This window comes from Convolutriloba macropyga, chromosome 2 (assembly GCF_964194025.1).
Source record: "Convolutriloba macropyga chromosome 2, txConMacr16.3, whole genome shotgun sequence".
NCBI lineage: Eukaryota > Metazoa > Xenacoelomorpha > Acoela > Convolutidae > Convolutriloba > Convolutriloba macropyga.
The window spans coordinates 44,137,588-44,159,439 of NC_134469.1; the positions used below are offsets into that span (position 1 = coordinate 44,137,588).

The 21,852-nt window shown below is 33.9% G+C and overlaps 2 protein-coding genes across 3 annotated transcripts in view; one reads left to right on the forward strand and one right to left on the reverse strand.

The window, feature by feature from the left end:
* The window catches only part of LOC142358690 (V-type proton ATPase subunit H-like), a 462,227-nt gene that overhangs the window by 228,141 nt on the left and 212,234 nt on the right, over positions 1-21,852 (forward strand). The gene's annotated exons all lie outside the window — the stretch shown is intronic.
* LOC142358689 (WASH complex subunit 1-like) overlaps positions 1-21,852 on the reverse strand; it is a 34,631-nt gene that overhangs the window by 11,921 nt on the left and 858 nt on the right. The window contains exon 2 of the mRNA XM_075410207.1: positions 8,160-8,420. Within this exon, the coding sequence (XP_075266322.1) occupies positions 8,160-8,420 (261 nt within the window). The remainder of the gene's footprint in view (positions 1-8,159; positions 8,421-21,852) is intronic.

Consider the following 21,852-nt stretch of genomic DNA (forward strand, 5'->3'; position numbering starts at 1 on the left):
GGTTAATCCAGATTAACCGTATTCTATGCAGCATATTTTAGCCATACTCGCTTTCGTATTAGTAACAAGTAAAAATATCTGTAAAACTCCAGAACAACTCGAAGCAATCTTTAACACCGACATCAACTTTTTCCACATTTGCTCAGATCTTATACTTGATCGGGCCATTTATTTAACAGAAACTAGAAAAAAATTTTAAAATAAGGTTTTGAAAAAAAAAACAAATTCTCTGCAAGGTACCACTCCAAAACAACAATTCACAACAGACCTCGCGGTACTTTTTCCGTTCAAAGAACGACTAACCACCCGATAGACCAATACTACAAAATTTCAAGCAAAAATTGAAAAAAAAATCCGATGTCAATAAGTTGAAAGCGAAAACAAACATACCTGGCAGGTTGCCGGAAAATAGCCTCGTTGATTCCCATAATCACGAATGGGATTGAAAGAGAAAAAAATAATGAAAAAAAAAATTTTTGTAGAAAAACAACTTAAAAGTGCGAACTATTTTGATGTAATTTAGTAGTTGAACATTCTCCTGTTTCATAGTGAGACGATGCAGGAGCTAGTATCAATAACAATAAGTATTATAGATGGTAACTAAGACGTATAAGAACCAAGTTCGAGTAACGAGCATCTAAAACTGGGCTCTAAGGGTTTATCCCGTTTCTAGTTCTGATTTCGTTTTTTGATACTGACTCTGTTCATTTTGAATGGCTTTGCTGAGCCACCGCTGTCTAAAAACACTTTTAGCAGAATGAGAGAAAAGTAAAACTAGCCTAGAGAAGTCAAAAAAAATTCACGCAAAATTCTGAACAAATGTTGAAAAAATCGAAAAAACAGTTAATATCAAAGTGAAACTGCCGCATGTGAACAAAAAACCACTAGCGGGAAAGCGAAATTTTGTTCAAAGGCCGTTTTCTCGATCTACTTTAAATTTAGAGCGAAAAAATTTCAGGCCGCAAAACCACTCGCTTTTTTTGCTCCACTTCCTGTTTCGGCGTGACCAAAATCACTTCTAAGTTGACTTCAAAAATCATGAAAATGTGTGAACAGATCTTAAAAAAAACACAGCGCCCCAATAAAATTCAAATTTTTTGAATTGTAAAAAATAGGAGCTCTATAATAGCCGGCTGAGAAGCTGAGGCGGCTATTAGAAATTTTCAACTGTCTAACCTTAGCTACAAACGACTGATTAAAGTTGTGCGCAAGCAAACACAAGAACCAGCTTGAAATAAAGAACATTGTCCAGATTAGATCAAAATAACCAAATTTAACATTGTCAAATACGGTATTAAAACTCATTGTTAGAACAAACATATCAGATACATGAAAACATTAACTAATTAAATTATGCATCCAGTAAAACCATCTGCGACTTTGTGACAATTAAAATTTGGGACTGCTAAATCAGAAATGTGAACAAAAACGCAGATCAGAAAAATCTGAAGCTCATGAAAGATTCTGTCTCAAACTTTTAAAATTTGCTACTCTAAGCACTATCATTATCATATCAGCAATTAGCATCCTTTTATTGGAGTTGCTCGGAAATATGTTAGAAAGAGAACCAAGCAGAGACCCGGTCGATTGGCGGCAAATAGCCGCTATTGATTGCCATAACCCCATTCATATTGAAAGAAACGAATAAAAACTTGAAAGAAACGAAAGTACGAGCTATTTTGATTGGACTTAGTAGTTACAGATGCTCCTGTTTCCTGAGGACACGGGGATTGGTATGATATAAAATAGACTAATTAAACAGGGGCATCTAAAACAGGGCTTTAAGGGTTTATCCCATATCTATTTTTGATTTGTTTTCCGTTCAATTTAGATTATTACAGATATAGAAATAAAAGAACGGCAAGCATCACACTCATTCATATTTTAACAAATAGCGTCAAAGTAAAAGCAGTAGCTTTCCGTTGCTGAATTCAAACAACTGCAAATAGGCGCAACTAGAACACATATGTATCATTAGATATAATTAACCTACATATAATAGAATTTAAAAAAAAATGCCGCAAGTGAAAAAAAAAATAAGCTTAAAAAAACGAAAAATAGTTCAAAAACCAATTTCTCACTCAACTTCACAGGTAATTTGAAAAATCACGCTTCAGGCCTACTCGCCTCTTTGCTCCCTCTTCTACTTCAGCTTGATTAAAGTCCCCACTCATTTGACTTCTCATTGACGTGAAAAATCCAAAAGTGAAGAGATCTTAAAAAGATAGCGCACCAAAACAATGCAAATATTTTGGATTGTAAATATTAGGAGCGCTAAAGTAGCAAGCTAAGAACATGAGGGCGTCCATAAAAATTTTTAGAAATTAACTGAAAAATACAGACAAAATTTTTGGAAACTCGAAGAAGTTCCAAAAATTACAGACAAAAACATTCAAAAACATACGAAGAAGTTACAGACAAAAACATTCAAAACTATTTTTAAAGAGCACAAATAACCGCAAATCAGAGGAAACAACCAAATGAGACTAAATTGAAAAAAAAAACAGATTGTTTGCTTTATTCCAAAAGAGAGCGGGATAAAGATAGAAAATAGATTGAAGACACTTCATTTCTAACTTTTGTTCCACTAGCAAGATCATGCTTATCAAATTTTACAATTTTCTATAAATCGATCCGTTTGATTTTAATTCTTTGATAAATTATCAGTAGTCAAATTTGAAGGTCACAAAACGACATATGCGCAAAAACAACCAAAAAATTAAATCAAGCTTCACAACTTTTCCTCTAGTTATTCCGCTATCATTATGGTAATTTTATTGGTCAGCTTTATTGAATGCAGAGCATAACTTTGTTTAATAACTAACTCAGGATATGCATCTGTGATAAACATAGCCGGCAAATTGCAGGGAAGTAGCCACCGTTGACAAAAAAAGTGACGACAGCGTATCGAAAAGTGTTCTAATTTTGATCGCAAATTCATTGAATTAAGCCTCTAAATAGGACGACAAAAAGCTGAATACCAACCAGGTTAGCAGTATGCTCTAAGGTACTCTAACTACTTAGTGCACTAATTCAGGCCTTGGCTCTTTTCCGTTTGTGAAAAGTTGCAAAATTTAAAGGAAAAGCTTCCAGATTTCGCAGTGAAAATGTTCAAAACTAATTTCTGTCTCTGGAGTTACGTTAAGAAACCCATCTGCAAGACTTGAAAAGCTTCGTTGTCCAGTAATGATCGTTAAACTCAGAAAAGGACAAAAAATTCAAAAATTTCTGAAACTAAATTTTTCTAAACAGTAAAAAGACAGACCAAAAAATTCGACCATTTATTGAAGGCTGATATGTTATGTTTTGATTAAAAAGTTTTTGCTGCCTCTATTAGCTGCTGTCAAATAACCTTCATTTAGAGTGACATAAACCCATTTGACATAATCATTTTGAATTAAAGTGAATAAAAGTCATTTTTAAAGTGAGGAAGTCATTTTTGAGAGTGAGGTAAGTCAAGTGTGACCAAAAAATTAATCATGTGAATGAACAAAAAAAACTCGCTCCACTAAGAGCGAAAAATGACGTCTCGCATTCACTTCAGTTGAAATTGCATGAATGAATAAAGAAAAGGTGGTTGTGACGTCATATGGTCATAAATAAATCTTGACAACAAAAAAAAACCAAAAGAAGGCCAACAATAGCCCCAGCTATCGCTGTGCGGCTATTAAAAAACATAGCAGGACAAGTCCTAAAATACAATAAAAAATTGAAAGAAACTTTTTCAAACGAATTTACTTGACTAGCAGATTATTTCAACAAAACCAGCAAAACAGACATGGTTTCACAAAATTAGATGAAAACAAAAACTTTAGCATTGCGAATATTTTTGAAGCTAATAACTTGAAAGCCAAAGGTTTCCTGTTGAAATATAACCATTACCTGCGCGCAAGCTTTGAAAAAGGTTCATTGGCCCCTTAAGATTGAAAAGTTTTCAGGATTTTTCGAATAAAAAACAACAATTTTATTGACAGTTTGAATTTGCAAAAACAATATTACCAGTATCTTTTAACTGTCTCTTGAAACTGTCTAGTAACCCCTTTCTATGCTCTAAAACGTTGAATTAACGCCCAAGTTTGAAAATTTCCAAAAATTAGGTTTCAAAAAAGGTTAAAAATCGTTGATAAAAGTAGCTATACTTCATTATTACACTCATCTTCAAACCCATTTCCTTGTCTCTAAGAACAATTCATTAACTTATCTTCAAGTCCTAATAAATCTTCATTGGCAACTAATGGACGAAAAACCGATCACAATTTTATTGGAAAAAATAGCAAAAATCACGATTATTCTTGGCGTTTAAGTTTGCATTAACAATAAAGCTCAAAAAAATAGACAAGATAAATTAAGTCCTTGAAATTTAATGAAACTTGACAAAAGTGAATTGTCCACCCATCTAATAAAAACTAACGAAAAAGTGAGAATTGAACCATTTTGAGCTCAAAATTTATAGTTTTCCCCTCGAATTGAAGCCTTCCCAGCAGCTCCAGCGCTTGAAAGAATACCAACAACAGACTAGGGCCTCGAACAAAACTTAATGCCCACTGATCATTACTTGTTTGCCCCTGTTTTCAAAGCTCAAATTCGTGGAAAAATTTGTGATGACAGAGCACCAATACATCTCAAGTTCCTTCGAGTGCGAAAAACATAGATGTACTGATTTACAATCCAAAGAATAAATGAAACACGTGAAAAATCCCCAATAAATCATCAGAAGAATTCGACAAAACTTGTCAAATAAAAAATAAAACATTTTTCGCAAATTTATAGGAAATTATCAAACACAAAGCTTCAACAGAAGAAACTTTGGTGACTTACATAATGAAAACCAATTTGAATAAGACAAAACCAACATATAACTATGCAGTTAGCAAAATTTTTCTAGGCATAAAGTGAAAACAGATACAAAAAGCAACATATTTATCAGCAATTTTTCTTAATTTCTTGTTGGAAATGTCCTCAGAAACATTTTGAGTTGTTAAAAAAAGGTTTCAGAAACCAGTGACAAGGCTACTGTCAAATGATACTTTGCACTCAAAAACATAACCGACTAAATGTCGGAAGAATTGCTCTCGAAGGACTAGTGGGAGCTCTAATCAATTGCAGCCTGCTTCAGTCGGGCGCGGAGCCTAAATGGGACTATAGTGGAGAAGTTCAATAGTGGCCTTCAGATAACCACAATAGAGGTCAACATATACCACTATTAAAATTTAAAATGAAAAATGGCACCAGTTTTGGCGTAATTTTCACTTGACTTTTTGTATTAAATTGCTGCCAATTGAGTTCAGGTGCTTGAAATTGTGATTAAGAGAGAATTTTAGATCACGCGAAACGCAAAAAGTCAAGGGCGTAAAAGTGACTTCAAAAGTAAAAACGGTCAAGCTAAAATTTTGCATAAAAAAGACACACGCGTCTACAATAATTGTTATGAACTTTGTTCAAGAGCAATTAAAAAGAACATGGCTCTTCGCAATAAAAGAAGACAAATGTGAAAACTTTTCACATAAAAATTAGTTATTGTTTATAATTCAAAAAAGTTTCAAAACAAATTCTTCAAAATCAGCTCTTTCTCACCAACTACTACAAAATAGACAAATTGCAAGCTATCAGAAAACGTTATATACAAGGCAAACAGAGCCAAAAACTAAACAAAACCTGGAAAAAATTAGTAAAATTACTAATAACATGCTAAAAATTTTAAAGCAAAAATCTACGAAGTAAATACTATCAAGTTACTGGCTGCAAGGCTTTCTAATTCTCCGTTGAACTCATTAAATATCAACGTGAAAACTTACAAACATTTTTTTTTGAAAAATAGCAAATTAGCAAAAATTATCTATAATTAACTATTATCTAAAAATTTATTACTAACACTTCAATCCTATAAACGGTCTTACTGGCCTCTAAACGTAAAAACTCTTAATAAAGACATATATTAAACAAAATCCATTAAGTCGCTAAACTTTGCAAACTTAATTTTCTGGAAAAATTCTTTGGTTGATAAAATCTATCAATTAACCAATCTTCAAGCCTAAAAATGGTTTCATTGGCCTCTGAAAGAGAAAACAAAACAATAACAAAAAAATTAACAGGCATACACCAAATGTCATAAAAGTACATTTCGTAGAGCATAATCGCCACAAGAAGAATGCACGGCATTCAAAATAACCGAATTAACAAAAACAAATTTGGAAATTAAAAAACAAGGAAAAATAGATTCATTCGTGGCTCAACTACTGAAATATTTACCTTAAATTCAGGTCTTCTCTGTATACCTTATAACACTTAGAAGCAAAAAGACCCAAAAAAAATTGTGGACATCCATAGCAACTTAATGATCACTTGAGTTTTGAGTGAGGTAAGTTTAAATTCATCTTCTGGTGGAGGATCAACAACCCACCCAGTGTTTTGCAGGAAAATACTTAATGAAATTTACAAATAGCAAGAAAACCTGAAAATAAATCAAATTTTAAAAATTTTTTTCAGTGAAAAGTGCAGTGTCTAGCTTTCTAGTGTCACTTCATAGTAGCAGCACCTATTGAATCAATACTAAACATACCCGGCAGATTGCCGGAAAAAAGCCGCCGTTGATTCCCATAATCACGATTGGGATTGAAAGAGAAAAAAATAATGAAAAAAAATTATTTTTGTAGAAAAACAACTTTAAAGTGCGAACTATTTCGATGTAATTTAGTAGTTGAACATTCTCCTGTTTCATAGTGAGACGATACAGGAGCTAGTATCAATAACAATAAGTATTAGAGATGGTAACTAAAACTTATGAGAACAAAGTTCAAGTACCGGGCATCTAAAATTGGGCTTTATGGGTTTATCCCGTTTCTATTTCTGACTTCAATTTTTTATACTGACTCTCTTCATTTTGAATTGCTTTGCTGAGCAGCTGCTGTTTAAAAGAACTTTGAGCAGAATGACAAAAGAGTGAAACTAGCCTAGAGAAGTCAAAAAGATTTCACGTAAAATGTCGAAAAAGCGGCAAAATGGGTAAAGCGACAAAAAAGTTCGACGAAGTAAAACAACATAGCAGGACAAGTCCTGACGTACAATTCAAAGAATTTTTATGGACTAAACAGAAAACCAGATCTAGAACGGACTATGAATGAATTGCGAAAATCATTTAGAAAAAAATCCGGTCCAAAACATCGAAAAAACAGCAAAAATAAAAGTGAAAATGCCGCATGTGAACAAAAAACCAATAGCGAGAAAGCGAACTTTTGTTCAAACACCGATTTCTCACTCTACTTTAAATTTAGAGCGAAAAAGTTTCACGCCGCAAAACCACTCGCTTTTTTGCTCCACTTCGTGTTTCGGCGAGACCAAAATCACTACTCCAATTTGACTTCAAAAATCATGAAAATGTGTGAACAGATCTTAAAAAAAGACAGCGTCCCAATACAATTCAAATTCTTTGAATTGTAAAAAAATAGGAGCGGTATAATAGCCGGCTGAGAAGATGAGGGCGGCTATTAACAAAAAAACTGCAGCCCGAAGCATAAAATCAGAAGAAATAGGCAAAACTTTAGAAACCAGACAAAAATTTGCACTAATTTAAATGATCTTTGACGCAAAAAACGCCAAATTAATATCAATCAAATTGAGAGACAACTAAAAATGCTAGATTTACTGAGTTCAACCACAAATCTCCCCAAAAGCTATCATAAAATAAATTCAAGAACTTCTGAAGAAGCTCAAAACAAGGCAGTTTCATAAACATCGCAGAAAAACTAAAACTAATTTCAAACACACTCAAACAAAATTACCGACAAAAAGACGCTCCACCAGTAGTACTCCTCAATTCTGAAAAAGGAGAGCATCTAAATAATAGCCGTTGAGAGGCTGAGGGCGGCTAATAAAAATAACGACCAATGTCGGACGAATCTCTGTCGAACGACAGGTTGGGCTGAGTTCTACCGACAAGACTTAACAAGTGCTGAGACTTCGCTCGAGATCAATTAAACTTTCATTTCCAGCAGCTATATCTAGTGTTTCATAAAAAGCCAATGATGCAAACATATAAGGCTTATAGCATAAGTGAAAGTTTCACTAAAATTGATGACAGAGCTTTATCCGGTGAATACGGGAATTGAATTACATTGTCATAAATCTCATTTCCAGAAACTCCTATCTATTTAGTAACTAACTTCTCTAGACTGGTCTCCTCAAATGGCTTCACAATGAGCTGTCTACTCTTATTGCGAATCTGTTTTCTACTACTGCTCAAGACTGACTCCCCAGTAGAGTTTCCTGACACTTGCGGTTCCCGTATCACTGACCCACCCATTTGGGGAAAATGGGCTGGTGCCAGGACCTTGGTAGCTTTAGAGTTACCTCGAACTGCGTTGATTTTGGTCTGTGCATCTGATATTCTGTTGCTTAATGCATCCAAACCAGAGTTAATCCCACTGAAACAAAATCATGATTGCTGCAAATATGTCACTGTTATTACTTCGATGCATTCTGTTTTCTTAATGAAGGGGGAGAGAGATGTTATAGCCAGCGTAAGGTGAAAGGAATCGCAAATGAATACTTTTGGTTGTATATCGGTAGAAAACGAGAACCTTAGTTGATAAAAATGATCGGCGATATTTCATAAAACGGCAATCGATGAACAAAACTTGACCCCAATTGCTTTATTCAGCAGAAAGTATATTGGGAAACAGCCTAAAATTAGTACCCTTGACAACTGGTCGTGGTGACTGGCTACAGACGAGACGTCTGTGCGAGCGATGCGCAACAAGTCACATCCAATTAAACAAGAGGACTCTCACGCTGAGTAAAATGCAGGCAGTTCGAGTTAAAATCTGGAAAAATCAACAGGCTAACCATGCTCCAATGGAGCAGGATCAAGGATGGTAGCTTATAAGTAATGCACACAAGATGGCTTGCAGGAACAAACCGCAGAATTTACAATCAACGTACCACTATTCACATAGAACAACTCCAATCGATACAACCCTAATCGATGGAATTGTTGCAGAAATTCTTTTGTTTGCTTTTCAACAAAAAAAAAAAAAATAAAATTGAGGAAATATATATAGTGACACCAAAAGCGCGTTTGCAATCTAAAAATCCAGCAAAAACCCAGCTGCAAGTATAAAAAAGTTGTCGATTACCTTTTAGTTTGAAAAATACGAGAATGAAAACACTTTAAAAAACAAAATTCATTAAGTATGGTCTAATTGTCTTACTAACATCGTGCCAATTGGTGAGAGAGATTAATTTATTCAGGTGATGAAGCTAATACAAACGAAAAACAAATTAAAATTAAAGATACCTGGCAATGATAGAAAACGGGACAGTATAGTCCGCCAAGTCCTACCCTTTATGCAGTAGATCTAAGGCTATAAATGAAATTAAAAAAAAAACAATGTTTTTTCTTTTTTAGTTGTTTTATTTTAACCCTAAATCATTGTAGTAGAAAATTTTGACGTACCACTGTTTCTATCCTGTATCTATTATATTCCCATAAGTTTTGCTGGCGCTTTAATTTAGATCGCAGCAATTTTTTTGAATTTTTTTCAAAGTTTTTCTTGGAAAAATTTTGAAAAATCTAAAAACCGCGACATCTCGAAAACTAAAACATCTAGATGGGTCAAACTTTTTCTCCAGAATCAGGAACTAGAAATAGATATCTTTTAGCATGCAGCCAAGAGATTATCTTTTTGGGTACATTCGAAAATGTTTAAGAAGGGTATAATTTAGCAAAATATAGAGAATTTTTACACCATGGAAAATTTTTGACACTTGTGAAAAATTTAGGTTTTGCGCATCCTCTGGTAGTATTGAATTGGTTTTCAGTGTGTTGTACAGTTTGGAAGATCAACTTTTGATGGAGTTAAGTTCAATTTTTCTTTTTAGTAAAGGTTCATCCAGGCACTCAAATTTTGAGAGCCTTATTTTTCCTGAGTGTTTGAAGGCAAACATATTAAGCAACTTAGAGATTAGATAGAAACTTAGATAGATATTAGAAGAAACTTCAGCAACTCACATTAGTTATAGCTCGTATGATGTTAGAATAGTGTTTTCAAAAAAATATTACATGAATCGCGGGAATTTCTGAAATACACAAAATTCAGATTTTTTTTCTGCAAAATATATATTGGCCGGAGAGAGGTGTAGCTGCAAGATCCGTGAACAAGAACTCCATATTGTATTCTACGATCGATATTACTTCGATAGTATGCTATGAAGTGATGTTTAGGAACATAGTCTCTCACTTTTGATATAGCTCCGCATTGTTTACTGAGTCCCGTTTTAACATATTTAATATGAGAAAACTTAACTTAATGTCAGCATAAACCCTTAGCTGCTAGCATACAGGTTTAATTGTAATATTCGAACCATTCAGTTTAAACTGAGTCGGAAGCACTAATTCCTATATTCATTTGTATTGTTCTCCATATTTGAAACAAATTTGTTCACATTTAGCCATTTAATCATTTTAAGATCCCTTCAAATATTTTCGTTAATACAATTGTATAAAATTAATACAATTTAATACAATTTTCTAATACTTTTGTTAATACAATTGTTATGTGTGTGTCGACGGCAAGCAACATTATTTCGACTGAATTGCCTGATAATGGAAGGTCATTAATATAAATGAGAAATAAAAGTGGGCCTAACATTGAGCCTTGTGGGAATTCGTATCTTATTATTTTCCAGTGAGAAACACGATTTGCAACCAACCTTTGTCATCTATTTACTAAGTAGGAATTCAACCAATTATGGCAATTACCACTAAACCCATATTTTTCAAATCTTTGTAAGAGTATTTCATGATCTAATGTATCAAACGCTTTCTTCAGATTAAGAAAGAAGATAATTTTTTTTTCAAAATTTGAGAATCTTATTCTCTGTCATTTCAACCAATGCATCAAGGGTGCAGTGCTTTTTCTGAAACCACCTTGTTTTTTATATATTAAGCAGAAACGCTCTAGGTAAAGATTCATTCGGTTGAACATTGCACGTTCAAAGAGTTTACTCCACACATTCAGGAGCAAAAGGGCCAATAATTGCTTTCCATAGTTTTAGAACATTCTTTGAATAGAAGCAAGACTTCTGCTTTTTTAAGATCTTCAGGGAAAACTCCATCTCAGAAGGATTTATTTATCAAAAAAGTAAGAATAGGAATTAGTTTTGTTTTTGATTGCTTAACGACTAGGTTGCTGATATTAACATCACCAGACGATGACTTATTGTCAAGTTGATCTATATTTTGAAATTTCAATGACCAAGACTTTATAAAGAAACAAGGACATTCCAACTTAAGGTACAATTAGCTGCTCGGAAAGTTCATTATCTTTAGTTAGTTCTCCCGCAATATTTATGAAAAGCATTTTTATACTTATCTGCAATATCATAATTTGATACCTTAGTGTTTTTTAACCGATAGTGAATAGAAAGATGCAATAGTATCATTTGTCACTTTTCCCGTTAGTGTCATTTAAAAGCTTATAATTTGTCTTGAGTCTCCAATATATGAATTAAATTTATTTAAGTAAAATTTTCTTATTGCGCATTTTGTTTCATCCTAAATTTCGCTTCGGAGAGATTTAAACTTTTGCAGCTTTCAGGGCAACTTTTGTTAGATTTCCAATTTTGAAAAGCTCAATTGCGCCTCACTCTTAGATTTTGTAGACGATGGTCAAACCATTTTGGCAATTTTTTGGAACATTATTGCATGGTTTCATGGGAGATAAATATTTATATCTCCCATGAAACAAGGCAATAATGTACCAAAGAATTGCCAAAATGGTTTGACCATCGTCTAGAAAATCTAAAAGTGAGGCGCAATTGAGCTTTTCAAATTAACGAAGCAATTTTCGAAGTGATTTTTGAGTAATTCAAATGACTGGTTACGACCGGTCCCAGTTTGCATTTCATCGTAAGCTTTGTTCATATTATTATTTAAGCTTGCGAGTTTATTACTGAATAAGTTATGTTTCTTAAGAAAAGATGTGTCTCTATATTGATAAGCGTCATCAATAAGAATATATTTTGCTGTCCATTTTAGCAAAACTGAAAGATGATCAGATATATTTTCATGTTCCGGGAAATCAGAACTTGATTCAAAATGATTCTGGTGGAAACAATGATCCAATCAAGTGCTTGTTTTTTCGGTTATTCTGGTGGCCTGTTCAACCTCCAATTCAAAACTATTTGAGCTAAAAACATTCCGATAACTGCTTATCATGCAATTATCTTCTATGGTGCTGATATTCAAATCGCCGCAAATTATGAAAGGCAGGTCACTTGTTTGTTTTGCTCAAGATAGTCATCAGGGGATTTAATGAATTCCATTTTTTAATTCGAGGATTATTGTAAATTACTCAATTTTTGAATTTATATTTTTCCCAAAGCTATTTCAGCAGTTATACTTTCGTCAAAATCATCCTAATATTCTTTTAGGAGAGCACAGTTCTCTCTAACTTGAATCATAACACCTCCTTATGAGTTAGTTCTATTTTTAACCAGAAGCTTATATCCATATATAACATAGTTTTGAAAACTATCTCAGACAGTCAGCCAGGTTTCAGACATATTAATTCTGGGGGAGACTAAAGATTTAGTATTAGTGCATCCAAATTTGTGAAGTGAGAAAATAAAGAGCGATTGTTGATATGTAGTACACTAAACGACCCAAATGAATTTTCCAGGTTCTCTTTTGACAGTCGTTTCCTCTAGTATTCAATACTCATCATTAATATTGGCACCAGTATCAGAAGGTTTAGCTTTGGCGATATAACTATCCTTCACATCATTTATTAAAGCAGGTATCAATGTATCCAGAAGATTGTTTGCTAATGAAGCTGACGCAACATTTTCTGTAATGGGAGAAATTTGAATACGCTTTCGTTTTTTCACTTTTAAAAGGAATGGCTGTGGTTATTTTTCGGATAAGCTTCGGCTTTTGTTTTGGAGTATCTATAATTTTCTCATCATTAGGCTAATGTTGACAGCTTGATATTGGTTGCAATTCCTTCAGAGTACGTGAATTCAATTCACGACTCCGTTATCTTAACAGCATCGCTATTGGGGAGATTTTGGTTACAGGCGCAGACATCTTGTTTATGAGAGAACGAAAGGAGCCCTAGTTGCTTAGATTCGTTCTTTAACTCTCGATCTCTTGGGGCGAAGTTTTCCAAGACAATTTGTAACACCTTTGAGCCAAGCTCTTCTTCAAATAATGTCACAATCAGCATGGTATATGAACTTGACAAAAACTGGAGCGCTTGGGTTTTGGCTCAGTGGATGGCACGCTGCAAACCGCGAAGAATTGCAGTTTATCGGAAGAAAGTTGTTGAGTAAATAGATAATACTCATTAGATCGTCTCCACGATCCTCGATGTTGAAAATGAGGCACAATTTTCGAGATCAACTACGCAACCATCCAGTTTGTGTAGGGCATTGGTGTTGTCAATCATTTGTTCCTTCATGATAGTCTGGTTGTGTCTCAGCGATTTCAGTTCTTGGTCCTGTTTTTGAATACGTCCCATCATTTATTGATCAGCTGTTTGAGATCCTTATCATCATCCATGGCTTCTACTTCATCTGCTACCGAATCAATGTCAAGACATTCTTATTCACATTCCTCGCTGAAAAATTCCATTTTCCTTATCTGGAACTATTTAAGAAAATTAGGCAACGGTTCACAACAATTAGGCTAAAACGACCGGCTCTCAAACGACAATTGCTCTCAAACGACCGTCGAGCGGTTGGCTTCGTCTGCAGCTAGCCACGTTTTAATGAGGGTATGTGGAGCAACGGTGGGAGTGAGTCTTTGGCTGCACGGGGCCCGTAAGGCCTGAACGATGTGAGAGGGTGGGGGTTGTGGGGGGGGGGGGGGGGGGGTGAGGAGGGCTGAAGTATGGGGTGAGGGTCAACCTTTAAGAAGCGTCGGATCTTTTCCGTTCGTGCCCACCCCGCTTAGTTGGCGCATTTATTTGCACCCCCAGACGCACGTGCCGTATTTTTACACGACGATTTACTATGTAATGGTACGTGCTCTGTAACTGGGGGCGCAGAACGTACTGGGGGGGGGGCACAAACGGAAAAGTTCCGAACCGCCATTCACATCTTAATTATAAGTCTCCAAAACAGTTTCTGTGAATCGGATACTTGGAAACTAGCGAGCTGAAAGGCTCTAAGAGCACTTAATGCCCGCTGGGCGTTACCTGTTTATCCTGTTTTTGAGGACGAAAAGTCAAATGGGTCCGACCAAAAATCGGTCAAGCGAAAAATCGCATAGAAAAGACCACAGGACCAATATAATTGCTACAAACTTCAATTGAGAGCCATCAAACATTTATTGCATCGAATAATTCGAAATAGTTATAAAACTGATCATCTGGCCACCCCGCTCAAAAACGTTGACCAAATTCTTTTTTACCATTCAAAGCACTCGAAATATATATGGGCACTGTGTTGACGATTTTTTATGTCAAACTGCAGAGTTAACTGTGGTTCGGAGAGGTGATTTTGGTTCGAAACAAGAAGAGTGCGAAAAAAACAAGTGGTTTTGCGGTGTGAATATCTTCACTAATTTTCTGTTAATCCTGTTATACTACTTCGTTTCAAGTTAACATTTTTCAAGTTAAAATTTTTCTAAATAGTTTTCAGAGTCCATTATTGTTAATCATTTTGAGGTATTCTTCTTAGCTTTCAAAGAGCAAAACCGGAAAATGATGAATTAAAAACACCCTTATGCTGCTTATAAGGGCTATACAATAAACGAAAGGAAAACTCATAGAACCACGAAATCCTGTCAGAAATGTAGTCACCTTTCAAGAACAAGGGCAAAATAGATGGCAGATTGCCAGAAAAAAGCCGCAATAGATTCGTAGATCGACTGTCTAAAAAAACAGTAAAAAAGACAGACCAAAAAAACTCGTCTTTTCATTGAAGGCTGATCTGTTATATTTTGATTTAAAAATCTGTATAAGTTATTGCTGCCTCTATTAGCTGATCTCATTTAACTTTCGTTTAGAGTGACACACACCCATTTGACCTTATCTCTTTGAATTAAAGTAAATAAAAGTCAATTTCAAAGTGAGGAAGTCATTTTGAGAGTGAGGTAAGTCAAGTGTGACCAAAAATTTAATCACGCGCATGAACAAAAAAACTCGCTCCACTAAGAGCGAAAAATGACGTCACACATGCAATTCAGTGGAAATTGCATGAACGAATGAACAAAAAGTGGCTGTGAATCACGACGACGAAATAAAAAAAAAACATAGCAGGACAAGTCCTGACGTACAATTCAAAGAATTTTAATTGACTAAACAGAAAACTAGACCAAGAACAGACTATGAATGGATTGGAAAAACCATTTAGAAAAGAAACCCGATCAAAAAAACCGAAAAAACTGCAAAAAATCAAAGTGAAATTGCCGCATGTGAACAAAAAACAACTAGCGAGAAAGCGAATTTTTGTTCAAACACCGTTTTCTCACTCTAATTTAAATTTAGCGCGAAAAAAAATTCACGCCGCAAAACCACTCTCCTTTTCGCTCCACTACCTGTTTCGGCGTGACCAAAATCACTACTCCAATTTGACTTCAAAAATCATGAAAATGTGTGAACTGATCTTAAAAAAAACATAGCCGGAAGAATTCCGGAAACGACTCGAAGTGAAAATCCATTTAAACGCCATCCAACTACTCACCAAACAAAACGTGCCTCCACTAATTTATGATTAACTTGAAACAAAGTCATGAAACCGAAAAGTAAAAACAATAAAACCAAATCTGTTAAAATATGATAAAAAACCTGATCAAATTTTGTTATATATTGAGATCCCGAAAAAACTATCTCTGCCTAAATAACTTCATCAAAACAACTAGTACTTACAAAAACCACTTATGTGAATTAGGAAAATACTTTAGGCTAAAATTATGAAAAAAATAGCTCTTAAAAACAACTTTCACTGAAAAACTGGAAAAAGTTACTAAATTTTTTAATATTTCAACATATAAATCCAAAGAAAATTACTTTCAGCCAAAAGGGTATCCAGATGCTCGCAAAACAATAGGCAAGTCATAACAGGCAAAGAAACTTAGCTGAAAACAGAAAAAAACGAAGAACTTCGAAAAATTAAGAAAAATAGTTCCAATTTTCGCCATTTTTTTGTCATATTTCTCAACAAAAAAATGATTTTCACGCACAAAACTGTAACAAAATGTTATCATAAACTTGCTCAAGTAGAAGGGGTTTCTTCAAAACCCATTTGAGCCAGTAACATAAAATAATCGTGACAAAACGCAAAATTAGCCAGAAAATCAGCAAAATACATTAAAAACCTCCGAATTATCATAAAATTCACATGAAATTACAAAAACTTTCAAAGCACTACCGAAACCAGCCTAAAATAGAACAAAATCATAACCAAACCTCTTAACCAAAATAAATAAAAAAAAAACTGCTTTAAAATGCCGCACGTGAACAAAAAAATTTCGCTCGCTTAGAGAAAATTTTTTCACACATCAATTTCTCGCTCTCTCAAAAACAGCGGTATGAACAAAAACCACTCTCTTTTCGCTCCGCTCTTCACTTTTGTTCAGCACCAAAATCACTCCAAATCACATATGAGAATCTTTTAAGTACTGGCAGCCAAATCATAAAGAAATAAGCTCTTACAAACAACTTGGACTGAAAAACTGGAAAAGGTTAACAAGTTTTCAAATTTTCCAAAAGTACATAAATCCAAAGAACAAATTCTTTTAGCCAATAGGGTATCCAGATGCTTGCAAAACAATAGGCAAGCCATAATAGGCTAAGAAATTTGTCTGAAAAACAAAAAAAATGAAAAAACGCAAACAAATCAAGAAAAATAGTTTGAATTTTTGCAATTTTTTGTCATACTTCAACAAAAAAATGCTTCATATCCACAATTTCAGGCAGTTAAACAAAACAATCGTCAAAAAATCACAAAAAATTAGCCCAAAAATTAGCTTACAGAATTTTTTCACACCTCAATTTCTCGCTCTCTAAAAAACAGTTATATGAACAAAAACCACTCTCTTTTCGCTCCACTCTTCATTTTGTTCAGCGCCAAAATCACTCCAAATTTTTTCACACGTTTCATTTCCCGCTTCAAATATCACTCCAATAAAATTGATTAAAAAAAGGACTTCTCCGATACTCTTCTTCGAGTCGTAAAAAAGACAGCGCCCCAATACAATTCAAATTCTTTGAAATGTAAAAAACCAAGGGAAGGCCAATAATAGCCCCAGCTATCGCTGTGCGGCTATTAATATTATACCACGCGAAAAATGTCCGAAATCAAAAGAAAGGACTGAGAAGTCCTGGTATAGGGTCTGAGGAACTTGCTGGGGAAAAGAAACATACATGTACATACAGAAATGAATGGAGAACAAACCTAAGAAGGGGGAAAAGGCAGTAAACAGGTAGTACCCTGACGAGTAGTGAACGATGATATCCCAAAAACCAGGCCTGACAGGGCGTGCTCGTGAAACAAGAACATAACTTGATATAACGTCAATCTCCGATATAACGTTTTTAATACATTAAAACTATTCAAAATATGGCAATCTAAAAATTTGAAACTTTGATAGAGTCCTCTAAACCGACAGCTGTACATTGAAAACCTCATTATATCAAATTTCGTTAAATCTCTACACACAAAAAGACGCAAATTTTTCTGCTAATGAAAGCAACAATGAATCTTAGATAGAACACTGTTAGAAGGGTTTCCTATTCAAAGAAGTCACAGCTCAGCTTTTCAAAATTGTTTTGCCTATTGATACAAAAAAAGACGCAAATTGACAACTACTTATATTAAAGTCTCAAAAAGTTCTAACACTCGTTTCAGTAAACTTTGACAACCTAATTCATTATGACGTAATGACGGAGAATTTAAGGTTCTTTCCATTTTGCTCTAATACCCTTGAACGTATTCCCTATATTGTGTACACTTGTTTGTATGAAATATAAACTTCAGTGAGTTGAACCATTGAGTGAGACAAGTCGGCAGTCAAGACTGTAGCGACTTGTTTAGAAAAACAGCAGAAACTTCAAAGTTAGAAAAAAAACGGGCCTAACTTTGGCTTAATTTAAACAATTTGTGTGAACAAAAGTGATTTAAAATTGACAGCAATCAAATAAAAAGTTCGACGGAAAAGATTAATTGCACACCAAACCCCTAAAATGTCCAAAACCCCTAACCTTAAAAAAGATTAAAAACAGTGTACAAAAAGCATCTAAATAATCAAAATTGCTTAATAGTTCACAAGTTTATCTCAGAGTGTAACAAATTTGTATATTGGTCAAAAGTTAAAGTCAGAAGCTAGAAAAGGCGAATTTTTGTCACACCTAAATTTTTTCAAAACCTTTTGCTAATTTATTTTAAACAATTTCTTCGCTCAAGACTTTTGTTCAACAGATTGGCCTGAACATCTGTGTTCAAGAACGGCTTCCACTTTAGTAGCCCTTTTTTCTGACACACAACCGATTACAAGCAAAAGACCGCCATTACCCTTCTTTGGGTTTTAAAATTCAATCCGAGTGACATGCACTTTAATATTATCTCCTCCAATTAATGTAAGAAAAACCTCTGAGAGAGAGGAAGGTCATTTTTGAGAATGAGGTAATTCAAGTGTGATCAAATATCTAATAAGGCAAAAGAGCAAAAAAAACTCGCTCCACGAAGAGTAATTGCATAAATTAAGGAACAAAAATCAGATTTGAAGTGAATGTGAAGTGAAGATCCTTATTGAAACGAAAAAAACAGTAGAAAAAGTCAGAAAATTACAATGAAAAGAATTGAATAAATTATCAACCTCATCATCAACAGTTATGCTGAGAAAAATTGTTATAATTAAGCACATGGCCCTCAATAAATGAAGGGGAACGGCGGAATTACAAAAGCTAGTGTCAAAAACTAGTACAAATTATCAAAACTAATAACAAAAGGACAAAAACCCATTTAGACGAAAAATCCTAGTAACACCAATACAAAACACGCAGACAACTGCGTGTTTTAAGGACAGGGAAAAGTAACAACATTACAGATAAAATATATAACCGAAATCTGGCGAAAAGGCTAACTTAAAAAAACAGTCGCATCATAAATGATTAAATGCAAGCACAGAATATGCAAGTCAGCTATCAACGGAGAACCTGAACAAAGTTAAATTATGCCCTTTTAAAGACCAATAGGACATGTTTTCAATGAAATTACGCGACAAGATAACAAAAAACGGGCAAAAATTACATTTAATTAATACATTTTTGAAAACAAGTAGTGTTAAAGTAATATATATCACTAAATATAAACTGAACCAATAATTTTAATTTATTTATGTCCGATTCGAAAGCCGGTGTCATTGGAGGGTACTAAGAGAAAGTACACAAAAAATGACAGTTATTACCGGCAAAATTCAAAAAATTATTTTGAAAACAAGTAGTAGTGAAGTCACAAATACCACTAAAAATAAACTGTAACAGATTCATTTCATTTTTGCCTCAATAGAAAGCTGACGAGTATTGTCATTAATGATACAAAGTGACAGGACAGTAAAAACGACAGCAAATAAGTGGAAAACCGAAAAATTCACAAAGGTCTTTGGAAAGAGGTTTTAAATTCACAAAAATCATTATCTATGAACTGAAACCAGAAATACGTTCATTTATGCTTCATTAGAAAGGGAAATCACCAGATGGAGGATGGGGAGTGGACATCAATTCCAAGAATTTATTTCTCTTCAACAGTTTTGGTACATCGCACACCTTCAGACTAGAAAGAAGAAAGGATCTAAGAGAGCTGCTGCAGTCACAGTGATATAAATTCATTTGACCCGATCGCTTTGAATTAAAGTAAAACAAAGTCAATTTCAAAGTGAGGCAGTCAATTTTGAGAGTGAGGTAAGTCAAGCGTGACCAAAAAATTAATCACGCGAATGAATAAAAAAACTCGCTCCACTAAGAGCGGAAAATGGTCTCACACGCATATGGTCATAACAAAAATCTTGACGACGAAATAAAATCATAGCCCGAAGAGGTCCGGAAACGACTCGAAGTAGAAAAGTGACCATCCTCACTGACCTACTGCATATTCCACATAATTATACTAAGCACTTTGAAACAACAGCAAAGATATGAGGAAAAAGTATCTGACAAAAACAGATACACAACCGTACAAATTGAACTTTTCTGGTAACTATTGGTAAACAAACCTGTTATACAGATATTTTGCACCAAAACAATAATATCAATTGACAGAAAACCCAATAAAATGGGTTAAAAAACTCGGAAGGGAAGGGAGATGACGGACAACACCATAAAGTAGAATTCTTCAAAAAAAAAACTCTGCAAACGCTAAATGCCATTCAGAACCACTAATTGGGGAAAAACGTTAATTAAATTCTCTCGTAATCAGTCACCCAAACAAAATTTTCTCGAGAAGCATCAAACAACAAATAAAACATAAATGCGAAAACGTAAAATAATTAGAATCTTTTACAACCTTTTCTGCCAGATCAGTCACTCATCCAAAACGAGGGAGAGAAATCAATTGACTGTTTGAAACTGCTAAGAACGAAAAAACTGGACAAAAAGATAAAAAAAAGTAAATCATGTTTGAGAAAATTGCCATGACTAGATTTGAAGTCTCAATTCATAGAAGCAACACCTAAAAAGTAACGCTAAACATATAATTGAAAAATTAGCAGGAAGCGTAAGGTAAGAAGAAATATTAGCAGGAAGCGTAAGGTAAGAAGAAAGTCGAAGACCATAAAAACAAAAATTTGCTCGAATTTAGCAAATTTCCTCAAAATTTAAAAACTTTCAATCATAACGAACGACCACCAAAAATGCTACAACAACTATTTTCAACGACACAAGCCCGCAAAGGTTAGTAACAAAATTAAAAGAATACAAAAAAATTCTCAGAAAAGCTTAAAATAGGCAAAATGGTTAAAAAAAATAAAGATTGAATCTAAATATGTAATATTTGCTTCAGATGGTCAAAAAAGCTTCCAAACACACTAATACTAGATTTAAGACTTGTGAGAGATTAAAAAGTTGGAATTAAAACAATGAAAACTTGAATAGATGGCACGTGATCGAAAAATTTTGTTCGTTTGTCGAAGTTTTTTCACAACTACTTTTTTCGCCTTTGATATTTTTAAGGGTTTTGAAACGATACAATCAGAAAATTACTCTCTCTTGTCTGCATTTCGATTAGTTCAGCAGTTTGACTTAAACTCAGTTTTTACATACGGCATTGACTTTTACATTCAGTTTTAATTACACTCCAGAAAAATATTGATTCAAATTAAGTACACATATTTATTAGGCTAAAAAAACAGAGCCCAAAAACATTACACATTCATGATTCTGTTGGAAAAAAATTGAGCAAAGGTTACAGAGATTTGCTAAAAAAAACTTGAATATTCCTAAAATAAAAAATTGTCAAAATATTAAAATTATATCTAAAAATATAATAAAATTGTAATTAAGAAACAAATTTCCCTTAAATTTAGAAGATCAGACGTCAAAAAACACAAAGAATATTAATAACACGAAATTAAACCACTAGCTCTGCTTAGAAAGTTTTTCTTCTGTGAAACCAAAAAATTTTGTAAAAATTGGATAAAAAAGCAAAAAAGGATTAGTAAGCGTACATTCTGATAAAACATAAAATAGGTCACGCTAAAAAGAATTGTTCAATGCACGAAATGCCAATCGAACGTTGCCATATACATTGATTTTTCAGAAAAAAAAGTCCGCTCGAAGATCTAAACAGGAAGAAATTATTGAAAAAATTCAGAAAATTAACTTTAAATTCGAGAAATATGAGCCCATTTTACACTTG